This window comes from Microcebus murinus, chromosome 24, assembly GCF_040939455.1.
Source record: "Microcebus murinus isolate Inina chromosome 24, M.murinus_Inina_mat1.0, whole genome shotgun sequence".
In the NCBI taxonomy this organism is placed as follows: domain Eukaryota; kingdom Metazoa; phylum Chordata; class Mammalia; order Primates; family Cheirogaleidae; genus Microcebus; species Microcebus murinus.
This window is the reverse complement of record NC_134127.1, coordinates 12453646-12473444: the sequence shown is the minus strand read 5'-3', so window position 1 is coordinate 12473444 and position 19799 is coordinate 12453646. Positions and strand designations below refer to the sequence as shown.

The following is a 19799-nucleotide window of genomic DNA, read 5'->3' as shown; positions in this document are numbered from 1 at the left end:
TTATCACCAGTCAAGAAAGTTCAGAAAAACTATATCCACCATGTATTATGAAAACAGTAGTTTTGTTTTTATTTCCCCAATTTAAATTTCTATTATATTCCCTAATTTCCTTCTCAAACTATCTCCCCAAAAGATTTGACCCACCTGCACCTACCATGTCACGCCCCAATCTTGGACATAGAAAATCAATGCAATAAGCCAAAGAGGATAATGCTAAGTGAACATACATTGCTTAACAAGATTTAAGTACAAACATGTAAATGGAAAGTCTGTAAAGGAAAATAATACTTTAAACAATGGGTAATAAACTTAGTGATAACTGTTATTTACAAAAATACAGAGTTCCAAAAAAGGTTACAATTCATAGGATTTTCATAATCACTCAATAAGAGGAAACAAGACATTTTGGCATTCCAGTTTGAAACTAGAGGCCATATTTAAATATGCATGGTCACCTTCTGTCAAACACTTGGCTTAAGGTCACTGGACTAGGCAGACCACAGAGTCCTTCTGCCAATCAAAGGTATAGGAATTCTTAAACTCATAAATTCATATGGGAAATGGTTATTGACCACCAGAAAATTTGCATTTTACATGATAAATTTTAGATCTTAAATCCGGACTGGCAAATATCCAGCATGTGTGTCTGTAGCCCCCCATTCTGCACAACCTGCAGACAGTACTAATCGCTCCCAGCATGCTTTCCTGCAGGGTGGGCTCCCACATGGAGCTCCGAACCAGCACTCCAATTGATCAAAATTGGCATGGAGAATGCAACCCAAAAGCCCGCGTGGTTTGAGAATATGCAGTCATAAAATCTTCTTTTCCTTTTGATCTGCACATCTTAATAAGAATTATTTTAAGTGATGCCCTCATGCTGACTGATTATAAAATTCCAGTGACTCTCTTTCCCTTTTTTCCTGATCGTCAAGGTCATATTACTTCCTAATATGTCAATTTGACTCACTATTCTTGTATTTATCCAATATATTTTTATTCTCACTAATTTTGAGTACCATATCAGTTCCCAAAAAGCAGGAACCGTTCTGAAGGGCTTTCTACACTCAGAAATATGTTGTGAGTTCAGCACCAACTATTTGCCTAGGTTTTAGACTTCAGAAAAGTTTTTGTAACACATGCATAAATAGGTATGAAATGGCTAAAAACCAAACTACCAGGACGTCAGGGAGATCATTTGATAGTGATAGATGCTAAAATTAACTGGAGAATGAAATAGCTGAGTAAAAAAGGATTTTTTAAAAGCAGTCTTCAACCTGGAAGTTCCCCTTTGTCAGGCTGTTTATATAAACCCGCCTGCCACAAGCATAGACAATAAGCCACCCAAGGCATTGGACGGAAGCTAATTGCAGCAGGAAATTTTACAGGGTTGTGTGGGAACAGCATGAACATTCTTCACACCCAACATTTTTAGGGAACTGCCCAAAAGTCAATAAAAAGAAATATATGGGCAATTTAGGCACAGAGAATTAAGACTCTGAAACTTATCAGCTGCAGAAAGGAACACCAAGTATTCTTTGTAGTCAGTCTACCAACCTGGGAGAAGAGAATGCAAGTCCTTTAAGTGAGGACATTAACAATCTCAAAACAATAAAAAAAAATTTCCTTGGGCCGGGAGTAGAGAAAATTTCTCACCAATTGGTGAGTTCCACAACCAATTGTGCGGATCAAAAGGAGGCTGGCAGTTCTAAGGACAAAGTCCGTGTGACAGAGGGGGCTTGATCATAGAGCCTAAGCTTGTGTTTTCCAACCCAGCTCAGAAAGTATAGAAAATCTATTCTCAGAGAAGCAAAACCACACCCTAGAATTCCTTACACCTCCCTAGTAGGAAAAAAAAAAGCATTTAAATGATTACTACCTGAAAGAAACATTCTTGTGCCAAGAGAGGGCTGGCTCTACATACCTGCTCAACTTATTAAAAACAAAGGAAAGAAAAGAAAAGAAAAGAAAGAAAGAAAGAAAGAAAGAAAGAAAGAAAGAAAGAAAGAAAGAAAGAAAGAAAAGAAAAGAAAAGAAAAGAAAAGAAAAGAAAAGAAAAGAAAAGAAAAGAAAAGAAAAGAAAAGAAAAGAGTAACAGAGCCAAGAAAGGAAGGAAGGAAGGAAGGAAGGAAGGAAGGAAGGAAGGAAGGAAGGAAGGAAGGAAGAAAGAAAGAAAGAAAGAAAGAAAGAAAGAAAGAAAGAAAGAAAGAATAGGAAGAGTAACAGAGCCCAGTTGCAAGAGGGAAATGTACAATCATTAGAAAGTAATTAATCCGTGAAAGGGGACATTGTGCCCACACAGTGTTTGCCCACCTTGAAGCACTAATAATTATTAACCTCAGCTTCTTTAACTCAAGGTGGCAATGACAACAGAATTACGACGGGTGTCCAGTAAAAAATCAGGCCAAGAACTATTTAATCTGTAGTTCGCTCTGGCCTGTTTTTTTTTTTTTTTTTAATTTAATAATTCTTCACTGAATACCTACTACATAGCATGGTCCCTGCACGCCTAGGAGTTTGAAATTTCTTGAGGAGATACAAACATAGACCCATTTTAACCCAATGCACGACACACTGTTAACTGCCAAAATAGAGACAGGAACACAGTACTGCAACAACCTGGAGATCTGGTCTCAGAAGGATACTTTGTAGTCAAAGCTACTTGCTTCTGCCTCCCACATTTCTTGAGCACCTATTATGTGTAAAACATGGAGTTAGGTGCTTTGCTGGAAAATGAAATAAGGCATGGTCTCTGTATCTGCCTACACCTGTCCACGCAACAAGTATTTCTTGAGCATCTACTATGTGCCAGGCACCAAGCTGGACTTTGTGGAAATACAATCGGCTAAGCATGCTCTTTCCCTTTGAAGAAAATCTGGCCTATATTTAAAAAAAAATGATTATTTACAAGCCTGTACTAATTCTGATCTTGGATCAAGTCAAAATACAGTTAAAGGAGATTATGACTACTTACTGCCAGACACAGAGCTGAGTTTAACTTTGTGTTACTGGACAGAACACAGAATCTGCGGAGAATCCAGATCCTGTGAGAACCAGAGAATCAAGGCAGGGGTGAGCCTTTGGTGGTCATACTGCACATCTGCAATTTCATTCATACTCAACTCAACCCTCAGGATCCTGAAGGGACAGAACTCCAGTCACTGGCTATTTAGCACCTTGCACAGAACCCAATAAAACGTAGGCAATTAGTAAATCTCTGATAAATTAAAGAGTCTCTAATGCCTTAGTCAAGGATGTAAGCTCAGAATTAGAGAGGTCTTAAATGTTTTATATATACTGCTGTCAAGTCAGTGATTTTTTTTTTTAATTACAAAACAGGAAGCTAGGAATCAAGTTCAATAGTCACTGCTTGCAGTATCATTGGATGTCCCATGTGTCCAGGCTCTGGCTACAAACTCCTGGGAAAAGGCCAACTATGAATTTTCCCCTGGTATGAGAGAGAACATAAACTTTTGTTGTTGACACATATGCTTTGTTCTGTTTGCCAAACTCTGTGTCCATGTGGGGAGCAATTTCTCCCACTGAAGTATGTCCAGGATTCATTCTCCCCTGACCAACTCAACCTCCAGCCTACTTAAGTTTTGTCCAAAAGGCTAAACATAGAGAAGGGTCTCTACATACAGTGCTTCCTAATACAAACTGAGATCTACAAAATGCCACCCAGAAAAGGCCATTATGCATCAAGACTATGAGATTTCCTAGTAAGTCACTGCCACCCCACTATAATTAATCCATGACAGCAGAAAGTGCCACCAGAAGAAAGCATTTGGAGCTGTCATCGGACTGGATGAGAGTGTGGAGAGAAATACCCATGTCACTCACTCTATGCCCATTCTCGAGGCTCGTGCTAAGAGAGTATGTTACAGGAAAGAACACATAATGAAGTCATTTTGGTTCGAGTGGCCAAGTGGCCACTTCTGTGGACAGAAATGACACTGTCACTACCTTTCTAAGAAGCAACACAAGGGGTGAATTTAAGAGTAAGCCAAAGCCCAAGGACAGACTTAACATCTGCTTCCCAGCCTCCCCACTAAGGAAGAGAGAATTTAGTAAGTAGTGGGTTAAAATTAAAATGAGCATAAGTGAGAACTTTAAGCAAAAACATCTCTCACTTTTTCGGGGAAACTTTTCTTCTGATTAGTCTCACCGAGGGCCAAGACTGTTTGGACACTGAAACCACACCAACTTGTCTTACTTCTTATTCACCTGTCATCCTCAAGCCCACCTGTGTTCAGGCCTAGCCTCCTACTTTGGAGTTTCTTTCAGAAAACGCTTGTCTGCACTACCCAGGTGATTTTCCTTCAATTGACATTGTCATTCAAAACTCATCTAAAACCAGCTTTGCATCTGCAAAGAAATAAAAGGCAGAATGAAATGTGGTTCTTTCACATCTTGTTCCCCTCAACACTGCTGTCTGTGTCAAATTGCCTTAAATCTTGAACATGACATTCAAACTAAGAATCTACACTTCTTTCCTGCAGCATTTTTGTTTCCCTAACAGGCAGTACTTTTTGGTCCTCTTCTTATAATTCTGCCCTAAATTGGGGCAGGGGTGACCCAGAGACTGTGGGGGCCATCATGCTAAGGAAGTGTGACTTTGCAGGTAGGGAAGGTTGCCTTGGCAGTAACAGGTAAGGAAAGACCCTGCCTTACCTGCCCAGGAGGAGGGTTGAACATACACTTAAACTCCTCCAAAGAAGGGCTATTCAGCACCTAAAACGAGCATGGAGAGCCTGTCCCACATGGCATTACAGGAAGAGGTTTCTCAGGAACACAAATGGGAGATTACAGAGGACAATATCTCAGACAGATAAGCTACTGCCAAACATTCAAAACAGGGTCATGGGAAGGCCAAGTGATTCTTAACATCTATTTTTTTTTTTCCTTCAGGTCAGTGAGTTTTGTAAAACAGGATGATAAACAAGACACCAGGCAAACCAGAAGATCATTTTCTGTTCTTCCATAATCGCCCAAGAAAGCAGATGGAACTGTCTCTGTCGCCACACTGTGTAAGTCAAAAGGAACGCTACCCTGCACGAAAGAAACCCCTTTCTCTAGAGTTCTGAGTGCATATAACACACTTACTGAGGCTAATCCTTAGAACGAGGATCCACTTAACAGATGGGCCCACAGGAAAAAATCAAGTTGACCTTGTATGTTGCCAGACCTTCTCCATTTTTCCATTTTGGAAACTGACATCGGCCTGCCATGATTACCAGTGTGTACTGGGATTGGTACTGGATAGATTATAGGCTGTGTTCTCACTGACACTCTGATTTACCAACACCCGGGCCTGCTGTGTTTGAAGACTCTGGGGTTCCTGGCACCCTCCTCAGAGGAATTCATAAGTACTGAGTTCCAGAATTCAAAGTCATCTTAGAGTCTCAACATTGCCCTCTTATCTCCTGGCAGGGGAGAAAAGTGAGGATGCAGAAGATAATGCCACTAATGTCTGAAAAATGAAAATGCATCCCCAAATGAAATATATACTAGCTTGATTTATTTTAAGTAGTACAAGATGCTCTTTTCTTTTTTCTGCATTCTTTTAGGCTAATTATATTTCCTAGATTTTTCTCCCAAAAGTCCTGAAAATAAGAACTTTGGGGGTTTTTTGTTCTGTTTGTTTTTTAAGAGCTGAAACCCAGAACCTCCAAGATTCCCACCTGGTTTGAGCTGTATAGAATCCCATGGTTTTATCATAACAAACTGGGCCAAAAACTCTGATCTCAACCCAGATGCTAATTAAAACCCTACCTGAGTCATGTTGCTATGGTTGCTGGGATTTCTCCAAACCCTGTGATTCTTAAAGAAGTAAGTTTTAGTTATTTTTCCAAGGCTCAGGTGGTGTTTCTATTGTGATTGTGCCATGACATTCCAGAGAGAGGGGCTGGGTGTCATTACACAATCAACAGCTTAGGTGGCTTTTGCCAATATCATAACTACCCTCTGCATTGGCTTCTGCATCGGAATCTCATTAGAGCCTTTCAATAACAGGGTGTTAGCAAGGTATTATTATCATCCCATTTTAGAGAAGAGTAACGTGGAGACCCAGTCATGGCAAGTGTCTTGCTCAAGGTCGCTTAGCCTGTAAATGAAAGAGATGGACTAGAACTTGATTTTCTAACACCAAAGCCTGTACTTTCCACTAAGCTGCCCAGGGCAGAGGCAGACAAAAGCAGTGCTGTTGCTTCTCTCCCATCCCTTGCTCAAATCCTATGTCTGTTGATGTCTTGAATGTTCAGGAGCACAGACTTAGAAGCTTGGCTTCCAGGTCTGGCTGTAACCTTAGGCAGGTTATTTCAACTCTCTACCTCTGTTCTGTTATCTGTAAATTGGGGCTGGTAATTCCTACCTCCCAGGACTGTTGTGAGGATTAAATGAGTTAATATGTCTAGATAGAGCCTTTAAACCCATGCCTGGTCCCATAGTAAGTACCATACAAATGGGACTTAGTTGCTCAAGCCTTCGTTCATTCTGGGAGTTAAAACTGTGGACAAAGAGAGTCTGAAATCACCTGAGGGCCTGGAAAATGTCTAGTGCACATGGTGGGTGGCCAATGTAATACCAGAACAAAGCCGTGGTCACGAGAGCAAGCTCATGTTAGATCACATCACAGCCTGAGAAGTCTTGATGTTCAAAGTCAAGTGTCACGGCTGCTTCTCTCTGTGGTCAATTCCCTTGTTTCCGACATCAACCTAGAGGCACATTAGCTGAAACAGAGCCACTGGAAATGACATGACTAGAGAAAGTCTGTTGGGAAGGACTGTCATTTTTTGAAAAACAGCAGGTTTCTCCTTTCCCTAATAGGAATCAGTTTTGCTCTCATCCAGGCAAAATTTTTTTCCCCAGAATTTAAATTCCATGCACAGCTCACCCAATAGCTTAAAAAAAAAGGCATTTATTTTTCTTGAGCCTTTGAAAGGTACTTTAAACTGGCAGGAGATAGCGGTGAAGCAGTGTAGAAAGCTGTGAGTTTCAGCATGCTAACATGAAACTATATATTTTTTTTTCTTGAAAACCCCACATCTGAGGGTTCCTAACCACTCACAAAGCTTCCTCTTTTCTGCTTTAGGCCCCAAGGCGTAGGCACCCTGGTTTACTGGTAACTAACAGTCCACTGAGAACACATTTGGCACTGCCTGTTTATCTCCCCAAGTCCTATGGTATACCCATCTTTTGCGCTCGTTTGCATGTTTAAATAAATGAAAATTTTAGGGTTTCCTTCAAAGCCTGCTGAAGACACCAGAGATGAGGGCAATAAAATAAAATAAAATAAGAAGCACCAGATAATAAAAATATGGGCACCAAAAAAAAAAAAAAAGAGAGAGAGAGAGAGAGAGTTTGGTGATGCTTCTTGGAGAGATTCATTCCAAGTAGCCAATCCCAAGCAGGCTTGTTTGCTGAGCACCAATGAGCAACATCTCCTGCTCTCTCAGGGCTGCACGGGGACTCTTGGAAATTTACATAAAGACACCAGGGTCCTGGGGCAGATGCTGGGGCCCGGATCCTGGGCCTGAAAGCCTTTGGAAGAGACAGCAAAGGCAAAGGTTTCTGGAAGAGCCCTTTGCCCTTCGCACAGAGTCACACACAGACCAGGATACTCACCTCGATTTTGGAGGCGGGGGAGGAGGTGAGAATGTCTCAATCCCACTTCTGTCCTTGGGGAACTCAAAGGCAAAAGAGGCCGACTTGCTCATCCCGGTGCCCACTTTACTGTTCTGCCCAGAGGAGCCGTCGGTGGTGTGGAGACGGTGCCAGGTCGTGGAGTGTGAATGGTCCATGGTGCCATTTTTCAGTTCTCTTCCCCAGCTTTGACTCAGCAATTCCTGCTCCACCTCCTCCTCCTCCTCTATCCGGCACTGACGGCTCCAGGTGCCCGTCTGGAACCTGGGCCGCCTCTGGTCCAAGGTGGAGGAGGAGGAGGCAGCAGCAGGCAGGGGACAGCGGGCAGGGTCACCGTTGGCCCGGCAGGAAGAAGCAGGGTCAGTGGGGCCTCTGGATGCAGGCGGGGGCCCAATGCCACCACCACCGCCACCAGAGCTCCCCTCACTGAGGTCAGCCAGTGGGGAGGCAGAGGGTGACACCGGGGACCCTCCCGGGCTGCTCTTGGACAGCTTGGGGGGAATGGCGGGCCTGCCCTTGGGTGTGTTCCTGCTGGCGTCGTGAGTGCGGCTTTCCCTGGAGCTCCGCCCCTGCCTGGCGGAAGTCTCCTCTTGGCCCACCTCGGAGTCCTGGCTCACAGGCCCGCGTGGCCACTGCACCCCGACCGCAGAGTCAGGGCTGCTCAGGTAGATGGTCCGATGGTCCTCCTCTGGGTGGGCTGCCATGACAGTGATGGTGGCCGCCACCTGGGGAGCCGGGTCTGGGCTATCCCTGCCCCAGCCGGGTGCCGTTTTCTGGGACCAAACGCTGTTACCTGTCCGTACCTGGCCCTGGCCCTGGGCCTGGGCAGCTGATGCTTGTTCTGCTTTAGCCTGTGGCCTGGAAGGCGCTGGGACTGCCTTCTTCCTCTTGGTGCTCTCCGCATAGATGGGCTCGGGCTGCGCAGCCTCCCTGGGGTGGGCGGGGGCCGGGGCGTCGCCTGCCAGCGCAAGGCGTCTGCTAGAGGTCGCCCCGTGGCAGCCAGGGTCCTGCTGCTTCCCTGGTGCGGGTTCCTTCATGAGAGAGCAGTAATCGCTCTCGAGGTGGGGGGGACAGGGGCTGCTGGCCCGGCTGCTGCTACTTCCACAGGACAGGCCGTCGGAAGAAGTGGCAGCCTCCAAGGAGAGGGACGGCTTCTTGGGGCCCAGGCAGGGTGGGTTGGCGGGCTGGCCCTGGCTACAGAAATCCCTGGGGAAGCTCAGAACCCGCTTCTTATCCTCAGCGGGCCGGGCACACGTTCCCTGCTCCCAGCATGTCGGCGAGCAGTCCCCTCCGCCACGTCTGCCCCGGTGGCCCTCTGCCTGGCAGGCGTCCTTGGCAACGGGACTCCCTGGGCAACAGTCCAGGATGGAGCAGTACTCTCCGCCTTCGCTGTCCCCGGAGGGCGAGCACCTTTGATCACTGTCATCCTCCGAGGGCAGGGACTCGCGCAGGGGCTGCGGAGAGGCGCCCTTGTGACAGCCAGATGTTGTCCCGGCGAAAGCAGCCAGTCTCTGGCGGAAGCTCTCCTGAGCAGAGGGCAGGTCTGGGTAGGGAACTGAAGGTTTATCTTCTCGCCTGCCTTTGTCCTCTGGGAAGCTCACAGGGTGGAAGGCCACGCTCCTTTCCCCCCGGGCCTCGAGGCTGTGCAGGCCGACCATGGCGTAGGCAGGGGGACAGCGCGCGTTGCCGTTGGCGGCGGCCGAGGGACCCGCGGACTTCTGCGCGCTGCGGAAACTGCCCAGGTAGACGTCCTCCTGCTTCGGGAGCGGGAGCTTGCCGGGGGCTTGTCTCCAGATGACCTGCACAGCCCCAAGGTGAAAAGACTTAACATTAGACCTTGTCAGAGAAAAAAAGCAAGAGAGAGAAAGTGAGCGGGCAGGGCAGGGCGATGACGTCGGAGACTGTCTTCCGTAGTGCGGTGCCCGCGCGCACGCCCACCCTCTGATCTCCCCACGCCTGCCATCACGCCTGCCATCACGGCTGGGGCCCGCCCGCAGAGCCATTTGTCTTGCCGGAGACTGAGCTGCGCTTCCCACCCATGGTTTGTAACGCTTTTGGCTTAAGTCTGGGAGGTAGGAAAAGAAAAATCAACTCTAAAAAAGAACATTTTGCTTCTCCCTCGCTTGCAACTACCAGGTGGAGTGATGCTGTTCTACAGGCGCGGAAAATAGAATTTGGGGTTTTGTTTAATTTTTCTTTTGTGTTCGCGGGTTTTGTGATAACCCTGTCACAGCACATTCCTGAAGAGATCAAAGTCATAGGGTTTTTAAAATACCTTGGGGGGTGGTAGGGCTAGGTAGGGCATGAGGGATAGGGGTGGATTTGGCTTCCTTGCTTTTTCTCGGGGCTTTGCAGGTCACGCCAAAGAGCCACTCTTTCTCCCAGTTGCAGCGGTGACCTCAGCCCGTGCACGTGGTTAGACTAGTCGGGCTATGACAGGATGGAGATATGGCCTGGTTATTACCATCACTGAAGTCACTGTTCCCTCCTCCCTGTCTGAATTCCTCCCTACCCCCACGTTTAGAAGTAGCCTCAAAGTAGGGCTTGCCTCTGGCTCCTCTCCCAGATGGTTCTGGAAGAGTCCCTGGCTCACTGTGGGTGAAGGTTGAAGGGGTTCAGAATGGCCTGGGAATAGGTGTAGCCATGTGGAGCAGCCCTGAAGGGGACACTGAGCTCACTGTGAGCACAGCAAATGTCCCTCCTCAATGAGTTAAGAGTTAAAATTGGCCTCTGTTGTCACATGTGTCCACGCAGCCTTCCTGAGCCACTCATCGCATTGGTTGAGAAAAACTAGAACAGGCAAAGAGGTCAAACAGGAAGCAAGCAGTTCCTAGAATATGTCTTAGCCATACAGCTTCCTAGACATGTCTAAAGGCCACAGATGCCAGCAGCCCTGGGCTACGTGTCCTCTAAATCTGCAGTCACCAACCCCCAGGCCACAGACCAGTCCAGGCTATAGAGCTCTGCTGCCCCCAGCCCCATTCCAGTCCAAGAAAAATTGTCTTTCACGAAACCAGTCCCTGGTGCCAAAAAGGTTGGGGACCACTGCTCTAAATTATACCTATCTAAGGGTTACCTATGAGATTAGCAAAATGGTCTAGCCTCTAGGGATGGAACTGTATTTAGTGATCCTAAATCTAAGCTGGTAAATTCTAAGCTTCAAAAAAATCGGAAATTTGAACACTAGCTGGGTATGGGATGATATTAAGAAATTACCGCTAATATTTACAAGCATGATAATGGTACTGTGGTTATATTTTTTATAAAGAATTTATCTTTTAAAGATATGTACTGAAATGATGTGATATCTGGGGTTTGCTTTGAAATCACAGGGAAAGGGCAGGTAGGTGGGGAAGAGATGAAACAAGATTGGTCATGAGTTGATGGCTGTTGGAAGTTCAAGTGGAAGGGTACTGGGTGCATGGGATTCCTTATGCAATTATTGCTACTTGTGTGTGTATTTAATGTCGTGGTCAAAATTTTTTTAAAGCTGCTTTTTAAAAAGCTTCATTTTTATCTGCTCCATGCAGTCTCCATAAATCACAGGAGGAAATGCTGAGGGGCTGGATAAATGGTCCTTAGCCAAGAAGGACAGAGGGAAAGGAGGGCAGCTATAGCAAATCCCAGCAGTCTGGCAAGAGCAATCCTGGGGCAAGCTGAAAGAAAGCCATCCTGCAGGATTCTTGCTAAAACAGCCCTCCCTGGCTGGCTGCCAGTCACCAAGTGTTACAACAGGAGCAGCCCCTGTAAAAATACCGCAGGGGTTAGTCAGCCTCACCTGCGAGACTTCGGCACTCAAGTTGGCCTCCGTCCACACGTCAGAGGCTTCGGAGCTCATCATGGTGGGCTTCACGGCGATGGTGGGCTTGGAGTAGGGCGAGCTGTTCACACCTTCATCTTCTAGGCGGCAGTGCTCAGGCCTGGGGGGCAGGCGCGGTGGAGGGGGCAGGCTGCCGGCTCGGGGCTGGGGATGGCTGGCCACCAGCTGATGGTCACTCCGCAGGCAGAAGCAGTTCTTGCAGGACCCGGGCTTCCAGATGTGCTCCACAAAGTCGCTGCACGCAGACATTTTCGGGCTCTCAGGGTTCAGTTGGAGGGTCTGGTGCATCTTGAGCCGACGGTGTGCTGGTTCATCTTGTGCCCGGCTATCTGGCGTGGTCTTGCAGGGGGCAGAGGTGGGTCGCAGGGTGGCTTCCTGGAAAGGCAGGACACTTTCCTGATTAGAGACCCGCCCTGTTGCAGGATGGGTATATTCTCAATTACAGTCTGATTATTTGATCGAGGAGGAGAAAGGAGAAAAAAGGAGACAAGGAGAGGGAAAAAAAAGTAAAGATTAGGATTCCATTTATTCTAGGGCCCTCACCCATTTGTCACAAGGCTCTTAGACACTCTCTAGTGGTGTGGCCTTACCTGAAGCTGTAAAAACTAAACACGGCCCCTTGTATGAAAAGAGGGCATAAAAGACATTACAGTCCCCTAAAATCCTGGATGCTAGGAGGTTTGGGCAGTTATTGGAGGACATCACATAGGGCTTGAGATGAGAAGCCTGTCCTTCATCCATGAATTCCGTCACTAGGGGTCTAAAGCATGGGACAGCCCCTCTGCCCTTAAGAAACAAGAATTGTGATGTAATACAGCAAATAAAAATAGTGGCTTCCAGAAGATAACCCACAATTTTTGACCAAGAAATGTATGAGACAGGTGACAGATCTGGGCCCTGAAATGGGCATTGCAATCCACACTTCTAACCAGGTGGTGACGGGATTGTTTGAGAAAGGGGAGAAGTGGGGTGCTGGCCTGCGCTCCCCCCTGTCCAGGAACCATATGGAGAGGTTTGGTATCTTGGGAATGTTCCTGCTACCCTTGGATAATATATATTATTCCATCCTGTGCTTGGAGAGGTCAACAAAGCTGAGTGTTGTAGGCCAAAGGGGAAAAGAGTAGGAAGAGAAAGGCGTGGTCTCCCATGGTCCTGGTCAAAGGGTGGCTGGGTAGATTCTAAGAGAGAGAAGAGATTATCAAGTAGTTCTTTACCTAGGATAGTTCTAAAGAAGGTGATCAGCTTGCTCAAAGAGTTCATGGCTTCTGACAGTAAAGCTGCAAGCAAACAGTGTGCTCCACACTCCCTTGTAAATTCACCACCCAGGAGCTCAAAGGGTCACAGACATTAACCAATTACTTTGAATAACGTCCAATCTAACTGCTATCCCAATTTTATAGGTGGGGAAACAGAGACAGCAGAGACAAGAACTGAGAGCTGTCCATAGACACAAAGAGTCAGTGATTCTGGAAACAAAAGTCAACTTTGCTATCAGCTCCTCAACTCACCCCAGTGTTCATAAGACTGAGTAGCTTGCCATGATTTGCCTGCTACTGCTCATGGCTCTTCCTACCCTTTTAAAACAGATCTGACTTCCTATAAGAAGAGTGTTCCAGAGAAAATCTTCCCTAAGATCCCAAGCTGAATGGATTCTCTAGGGTTTGTTCTCCACGCTCCTCCCGTGAAAATCAGCTTGGAATTGATGCTCTCGAAACTACCAACAGGGCTAACCAGGTAGAATGAGTCGGGCAGCCCACAGATCATTCCAGAGTCTTTGTGAGAAGTGCCGTCTTTCTTGTCTGCCACACTCACAGATAAGGGTGCTTACTCAACAAGTACTGAAGCTAACTGTGCCTCTTTCTCCTCCCAAATTAAGGATGAAGCCCACTGCATCTTTAAACTAAAAGAATCCTCTAAAGAAAAGAAAAAAGTATTTCTCTTTCAGCAGTCATCATTAGGGTCTTACACATCCCTTTCTTTGAGACGATTGTCAGTTAGTTTCTCCTCTGAATACACCCAAGTAGCAGGCTTATCCCTCGCCAAGTTCTCCAGAAGAGGTCACTGGGCTTCAACAAGCATAGGAAGCGTAGCCACATTTTGTCTTTCTCTTATAATCTCGGGCCACAGAGAGCGATAGGCTTGGAGCTCAATTTTGCAAAGGGGAAAAAAAGTGGAGGACATATTTTGGCCTTGTGGGGTGGAGGGTAGGTCCCTTCCTGGGTGGCTGATGGGTGAATGCTGCCTAGGTCTTCTCAGCCACAGAAAAGAAACCACAGGGCCCACCTCTACGGCAGGTGGAGGCTCCCACGTCCCCTCAGAGGGATGTGAGAAGACAGCTTGGAAACCAGCTCTGTGTGGGCACCTCAAGTCCCTGACAGCCGCTCCCGAGGCTGGGCTCTCTGAGGAGGTAGGCGGCTGACGACTTTCTCAGAGGTTACCACAGATTCACAAAGACACAGTTTTGGGTGGCCGCGTCTCATTTTCTTCTCAACAGGCAACTGAGAACACAAACTTGCCATGGAGGTGTTTCGTGGTGCCAGGGACCCCACTTTCTAACATCCGCGCCTCTGTACAGCCCTGGGAGGTTGGTAGGCTCTGGATTACTAACACGGGGGAAGGAGGCTTCCATGAGAACACCTCACCAGTTTATGAGCGCTCGCTTTGCTCTCATCCTCAGCTCTAAATTCTCAGAGGATTAGACACAACTTTCACCACACAACTGCCAGGGACCAGGGACACAGAGGTTTGGAAGGGGCAGTACTTGAATAAGAAAACACAATGAAGCCCTGGGCTTCCCACTGTCATTGACTCACTGCATCCTGTTCAAACTGGTTTCTCAGTCCCAGCAAAGAGAATTTACCACCATGTCCAGCCAAAAAAAAAAAAAAAAAAAAAAAAGACTCTTTTTCCAGTTGCGTTTCTGTGCCTGGAATTATCTCCTATTTGTTTTAAGTGAAAGATGGTGAAAAACTGCAAGTGGCGCCCACAAAGCAGGAGCCTGGCCTCGCCTAGCTCAGCGGTGCCAGCTCTCCACCGCCTGGGAATGGCACTTCCCAGCCCACATTCCTTACCTCCAAGGGGAGGCGGCCCCCAGAATTATGCAAATCCCCCCCATTTCAGTGGGAGGCTGCAGTGTCAGATTAGAAAAAGATCTCAGCATTCTTTCTGATCCAAGTCATGATAAAATGTCTTTGCCTCTGCAAACTCCTGCACTGGATTTGTGGCTACAATTTGCAAGACTGAAGCTGTCAGATACACTCCCACCTGGTTTCAAAAAGAATCTGACCAATCCGGGTGGCCAGATTCATAAAATGAAATCTTTCTGGCTCAAAATGCCCCTCGTACTAGCATCAGAAGTTGCTTATGCCTTACCCTGAAATGGCAGAATTCCTGAAAATACTTATCTAAAAATATTCTGTATATTATCATTGAATTAATGCAACAGCAGAAAAAGGAAATATGTATGAAAAATGTCCAGATTTCAGCACACTCCACTGCCTAGGGTTGACCAAGCAGAAAGGATTAAGTGACAACCTTAACACCCCCCACAAGAATCCACACACACACACACACAGAGGCTAAATTATGATATTTACGCAACTTTTCTTTTTCTTTTTTCTTTCTCCAACACTGTGTAATCTAATCTCTGCAGGAGGAATGTGGTTTTGCACCCAATACAGTCTAACCAATAAAGAGGATACCCAAGTTTCAAAGGAACCCAGGATAGCAAAATAACTGCAGCATTCCCTAGGGCTGCCTGTCAAATTTCCTTCTCCAGAAGGGAAGGGCAGAGGGGTTGTTAATGATAGTTCAGGCCAGTGATCAGTGAAACCTTCTGAACCTGACTCTGGACTGAATACATTGCAAAACTCCTCGCCCCTAGACCTTTGGGCTTTGCTATCGGTTCTGCAAAGCCATGTGCCGGCTGGCTGGGCTTACCTGAGAGAAATGTACACACAGGAAGCCGACGCTGTGTGCTTCGTTCCCGGTGGAGAGGTCCCATGTTGTGTGTGTGTGTGTGTGTGTGTGTGTGTGTGTGTCTGCACGAGCAAAGAGTCAGAACGAGCTCACAGATTGCCTTTCAGATCTCAGCCACGACTCCGGAAAAGGGCATCACCTCGTTCCCTCTTGAGACCCGCTGCTGCCCAGGTGGGAGCGACCCCGGACCCCCAAGCCACCGCCCTCGTCCCGGCGCGAGCGGCCAGGCGGCCTCCCCTCGCCGCTCCTCGGACAATACTCTCGGGTCAGAGCCGTCCCCAAAGCGCTCCAGCCTCTCGCCGCGAACAGAGCCGCAAGCCCAGCCACACCATCACCGCAGTCGGGTCCCCCTCCCGGAACTCGAAGGAAAGTTTCCCCGATTTAAAGAGCGCCATTCTCGAAAGAATCGCAAACGCCCTCCGGGCCCCCGCTCCACCCGGAGAGGCGCCCCCACCTCGGCGGCGCCCCGGGCGCACGCGGCGCAGGCGCTGCGCTCTCCCCGGCGGCCGCCTGTCACCCGGGGACGCCGCTCGCCGGTCTCCCGCCGGGCGATCGCAGCGCTCCCCAAGGCTCCACTCAGCGGCCACATTTGCCAGACAAAAAGCGGCGGAATTGGCAGAAAGCGTGGCGGGCTCACCTCGGGGCTGCGCTCCCCGGGCCCCGCCGTCTGTCGCCGAGCCGCCCGCCGCCCGGCCGGGAGCCGCGGAGCATTGTTTGGAGAGTGCCTGCGCGGTGCGAGCCCGGCCGCGGGCGGGTGTCGTCTGCCTGGGCCCGGCGGCCGGGTGGCAGCTGCGAGCGCGGCTCCGCCCCCTCCGCCTCTGGTGACGCCGCCCGGCCCGCGCCCGCCGCACCTCCGCAGTCCCCGCGCCGCCCGGCCGCTCGGCTCGCGCCGCCGCCCCCTCCCCCCGGGCTCCGGCTCCCCGGCCGACTCCTAACTCCACGCCCCGGCCCTGCCCGCTCCCGCGGCCACCTCGCTCCCGCTCCCGGCGCGGACGCTCCGCCCCCAGCCCCGGACTTGGCGCGGGCGGGCGGACCCCTGCCCAGCACCCACTTGCATCCCCTGCCCAGTGGGGGCCCCGCGCGCGCGCCTGCTGGGGCGAGCCCCGGAGTTGCAGGCTCCTTCCAGCACCATGCACGTGCAGGTACCGGCGCCTTGCATCACTTCTGGAGCCGGCCCCCCAGGACCCTTGGGAAGAGGAAACGAGGAAGTGAGGGTCGGGGGCGGAATAACCAGGTCGGGATCCTCCGAAGTGGGCTGCAAAAGCGACTGGAGCACCCGGATCGCCAATTCCTGCAACCTTTGGGTGGGGGGGGGGTGGCGCGGGAGGGAGCAGGGATGGGAATCCCAACAGTAGGTTCCAGGTCCTGCTCAGTCCCCAGACTCCAGGCCCCTGGCAAATTGCTTAACCTCTTTGAACTTTTAGTTTTCTGGATGTAGAATGAATGCGAGGGTGGTTGAACTGGAGGGAGCTGGCCTTCCACCAGTCTGGGACACCCAGGTTTTCCGCAGCCCAGTGTTACACCTGCGTTCACACCGTTTCCAGTAAGTGAGTCAGTCACTGAGATAGAACGAGTTCGAGACAGTCCTGGGGCTAGAAAATCTTGTAATGGTGTGACCGCCTACAACACGACATGATCAGTCCCCTCCCTTCCTTCTGCTGCCTATGACGTGCTTGCACCTTGACCTGGGTGTTTCGCAGGGAGCCAGAGCCAAGTTCATCTCCCAGTGCAATGCTTGGCTGGGGGGAAATGGAACAGGAGGGAGACCCCCCCAAACACCTGTACCTTCTTTCTGCCCCTCTACCCTTCGCAGAGAGGCAGTTAACTGTAACTCCAACCAGTGTCCTCTGCCAGTGAGCGCGCCAGGGAGAGGATGGGTCCCCTCCGAGATTCTTGCGCTCACCTTGCTGTGCGGGTGACACAGTAGGACTGAGGTTGAGGATGTAACTGGAGGGGACCGAAGAAGAAGCTGTGTTTCTGAGGTTTGGTTTCTGTGTGAGGAAGAAGAAAGAAAGTCGAAGGGATGTAAGGAATACTTCCTCCTGCTCCAGTGACACCCATGTCTCCCAAACCTGTGGATAGAATCTGGGGGAAAGTGTAGAGGGATGGGAGTGCAATTAACATTCCTTAAGTACCTTAAGTGCCAAGCAACCACAGGGGGAGGGCATCATTATCCCCATTTTACAGAGCAGAAAACTGAGGCTCAGAGGGCCAAATAATTTGCCAGGGTCCCTCAACTGAGAAGTGGTGGTAGTGGGATTGGAACCAAGAACTGTCTGGCTCCACTGATAGGCCATTCCACTCTGCCACACCGCCCTCTGCAAGTACTGGAAGTCCGGCCTTATTTTTCTTTCTTCCCAAACCGAAATCATTTGAAAAAATATGGAAGGAAAACTTTGGTTAGGCTCCATCAGCATCCAAGAGAGCTGAAGGATCCCAAGACCCAAGAGGGGACAGTGTTGACAAGCAGTGAGTCCAAAGCAGTCCGCACTGGGGAAAAATGCAAAAGTGACTTTGGGAGCTGCATACAACTCATAGGAGGCACTTTTGCACTTTATTTTCTTCTCTTTACCTGATTTATTTTTAATGCATGAACAGGCTAAAGAACATCATTATAAGATATAAAAACCATAGTGTAACAAGAATGGTGACTTGTGGCATGGGAATTAAAGGGTTAATTCGGTGTTTCTGCAGAATGAATTGTGTTCTCAAGTGGTTTACTGTGCTCACACAAAATAAATGCATTACACTCTAGTTGCTGACATATTATGTGCATCTTTTGATGCCAGCAACATAGCTATAAAGATGGCTTCATCCTGCCTAATGAAAAGAATCAAAAAATACTTCAAAAGAGTTGCTTAGATGCGCATGAAACACCCTTCCTCTTATGCAGTGCTCCGACTGTTAAGTATATGATCTCCTCAGTCAAGCTAGTGTAAGCTCATGCATTTTCATAAACAACTCTTGCAGGAACTTCCAAACTGCACCCTACAATGCAGTGCAATTTGTGTGTACACAGCATTCTGCTTCCCAGCTACTTATCAGCCCATTTTTATGACACTTGACTGCAGGGCTTAAGCTCCCTGATACAGACCAGACTTTGAAGAAAAGTGATTCCCTTCAGTGTTTTAGTCCATAGGCAGCATTCTGTACAAGAGAACAATTACATTTTAGGAGATTAGAATAAGAGTTTGAGACAGGTAGTGTTTTGGGGTGAATAAGGTAAGGTAGTTTGGAATCAGAAAGGCCAGAGGGCAAAATTAGGTAGTGTAAGCCATTAATTATGCTGCAAAAATGCAAGCTGGGGTATTCAAGAGAGATCAGACAGCATGAAGATTTGGCCAAAGAGATCCCATGCATCTCTCCTCAGCCAGAGAATAGATCTCAAACAATAGAGGGGTGTCACTCACCTTCCCATGAGCAAGGTGTTCAATTTTAATCAATAGATATTTATTGAGTGTCTTCTGATTATGAAGCACTGCATAAGATCCTAAAGGGAAAACAAAGAAAGATGAGTAAGAAGCAAATATAAGCTCTATGAGAGTAAAATAAGCTTCCGGGGCAGTAGGGGCTCATGGGAGAAAAAGATAGACACACACAAAGTGGTTTCCAAGGAGAAGGAGGCTTCGAAGAATGGGAAGACTTCAATTTGTGGACACTGGATACTTTCCAAACAGAGAGAGTGTTATCCACAAAGGAATGGGTGTGGAAGAGGCAGAAGATCTTCTAGAATTTTCTCATTCTAGTCTGGCCAGAGGGTGGTTATTGGAGACAAGCCTGGAAGCGGAGTGTGGCACTGCCTGGAAAGGGCTTGGTTTCCAGGTGAGCCATCAAGCAAGCATTGTCATTGCTGAGCAGGAGAATGACATCATCCAAGGTAGTTTTTCATTAGCCCTATCTGAATCTTGTATCCCAGGTGGAGTAGGAAGTGGGGGAAGAGATTGGAGACAAGGAGTCTGGAATTTCTATCCCTGGTCCAGGTGGGAGGTAATGTGCTTTGATAAGAGAGGTAGGAAGGGGAACAGAAGGAATGAATGGTGTGTGGATGGTTTTGAGATGAGTGAAGGGGGAGACATGGGATACTTACCTGATTCACTGTGGGCAGTAAGGTATTAACTAATACTAGCTTACCTGATGGAGAGTTTCCTTGGTGTCAGGGCCTGTGTGCTAAAGGATTTGCCTGGCTTCTGTCACCTCACAGAAACGCAGGAGGTGGGGGAGGAAGGAATCAAAGATGGTCAACAGAATTGTAACTCCTAGAGCCTGATGGAATAATGATGTCATTCGTACAAACAGGAAAGTCAGAGAATTCCATTTGTGGTCTCCTGAGTCCAGAGTATATGGCAGCCATTCATTGAGT

At 48.3% G+C, this 19799-nt stretch overlaps 1 protein-coding gene across 1 annotated transcript in view; it reads right to left on the bottom strand.

Annotated features, from left to right (window-relative positions):
* The window catches only part of PRAG1 (PEAK1 related, kinase-activating pseudokinase 1), a 51026-nt gene extending 34827 nt beyond the window's left edge, over positions 1 to 16199 (bottom strand). The window contains exons 1-3 of the mRNA XM_012739792.2: positions 16077 to 16199; positions 11420 to 11836; positions 7624 to 9440 (exon numbers count right to left, since the gene is read on the bottom strand). Of these exons, the coding sequence (XP_012595246.2) occupies positions 7624 to 9440; positions 11420 to 11749 (2147 nt within the window). The 5' untranslated portion in view covers positions 11750 to 11836; positions 16077 to 16199. The remainder of the gene's footprint in view (positions 1 to 7623; positions 9441 to 11419; positions 11837 to 16076) is intronic.
* Between the last annotated feature and the right edge of the window lie 3600 nt (positions 16200 to 19799).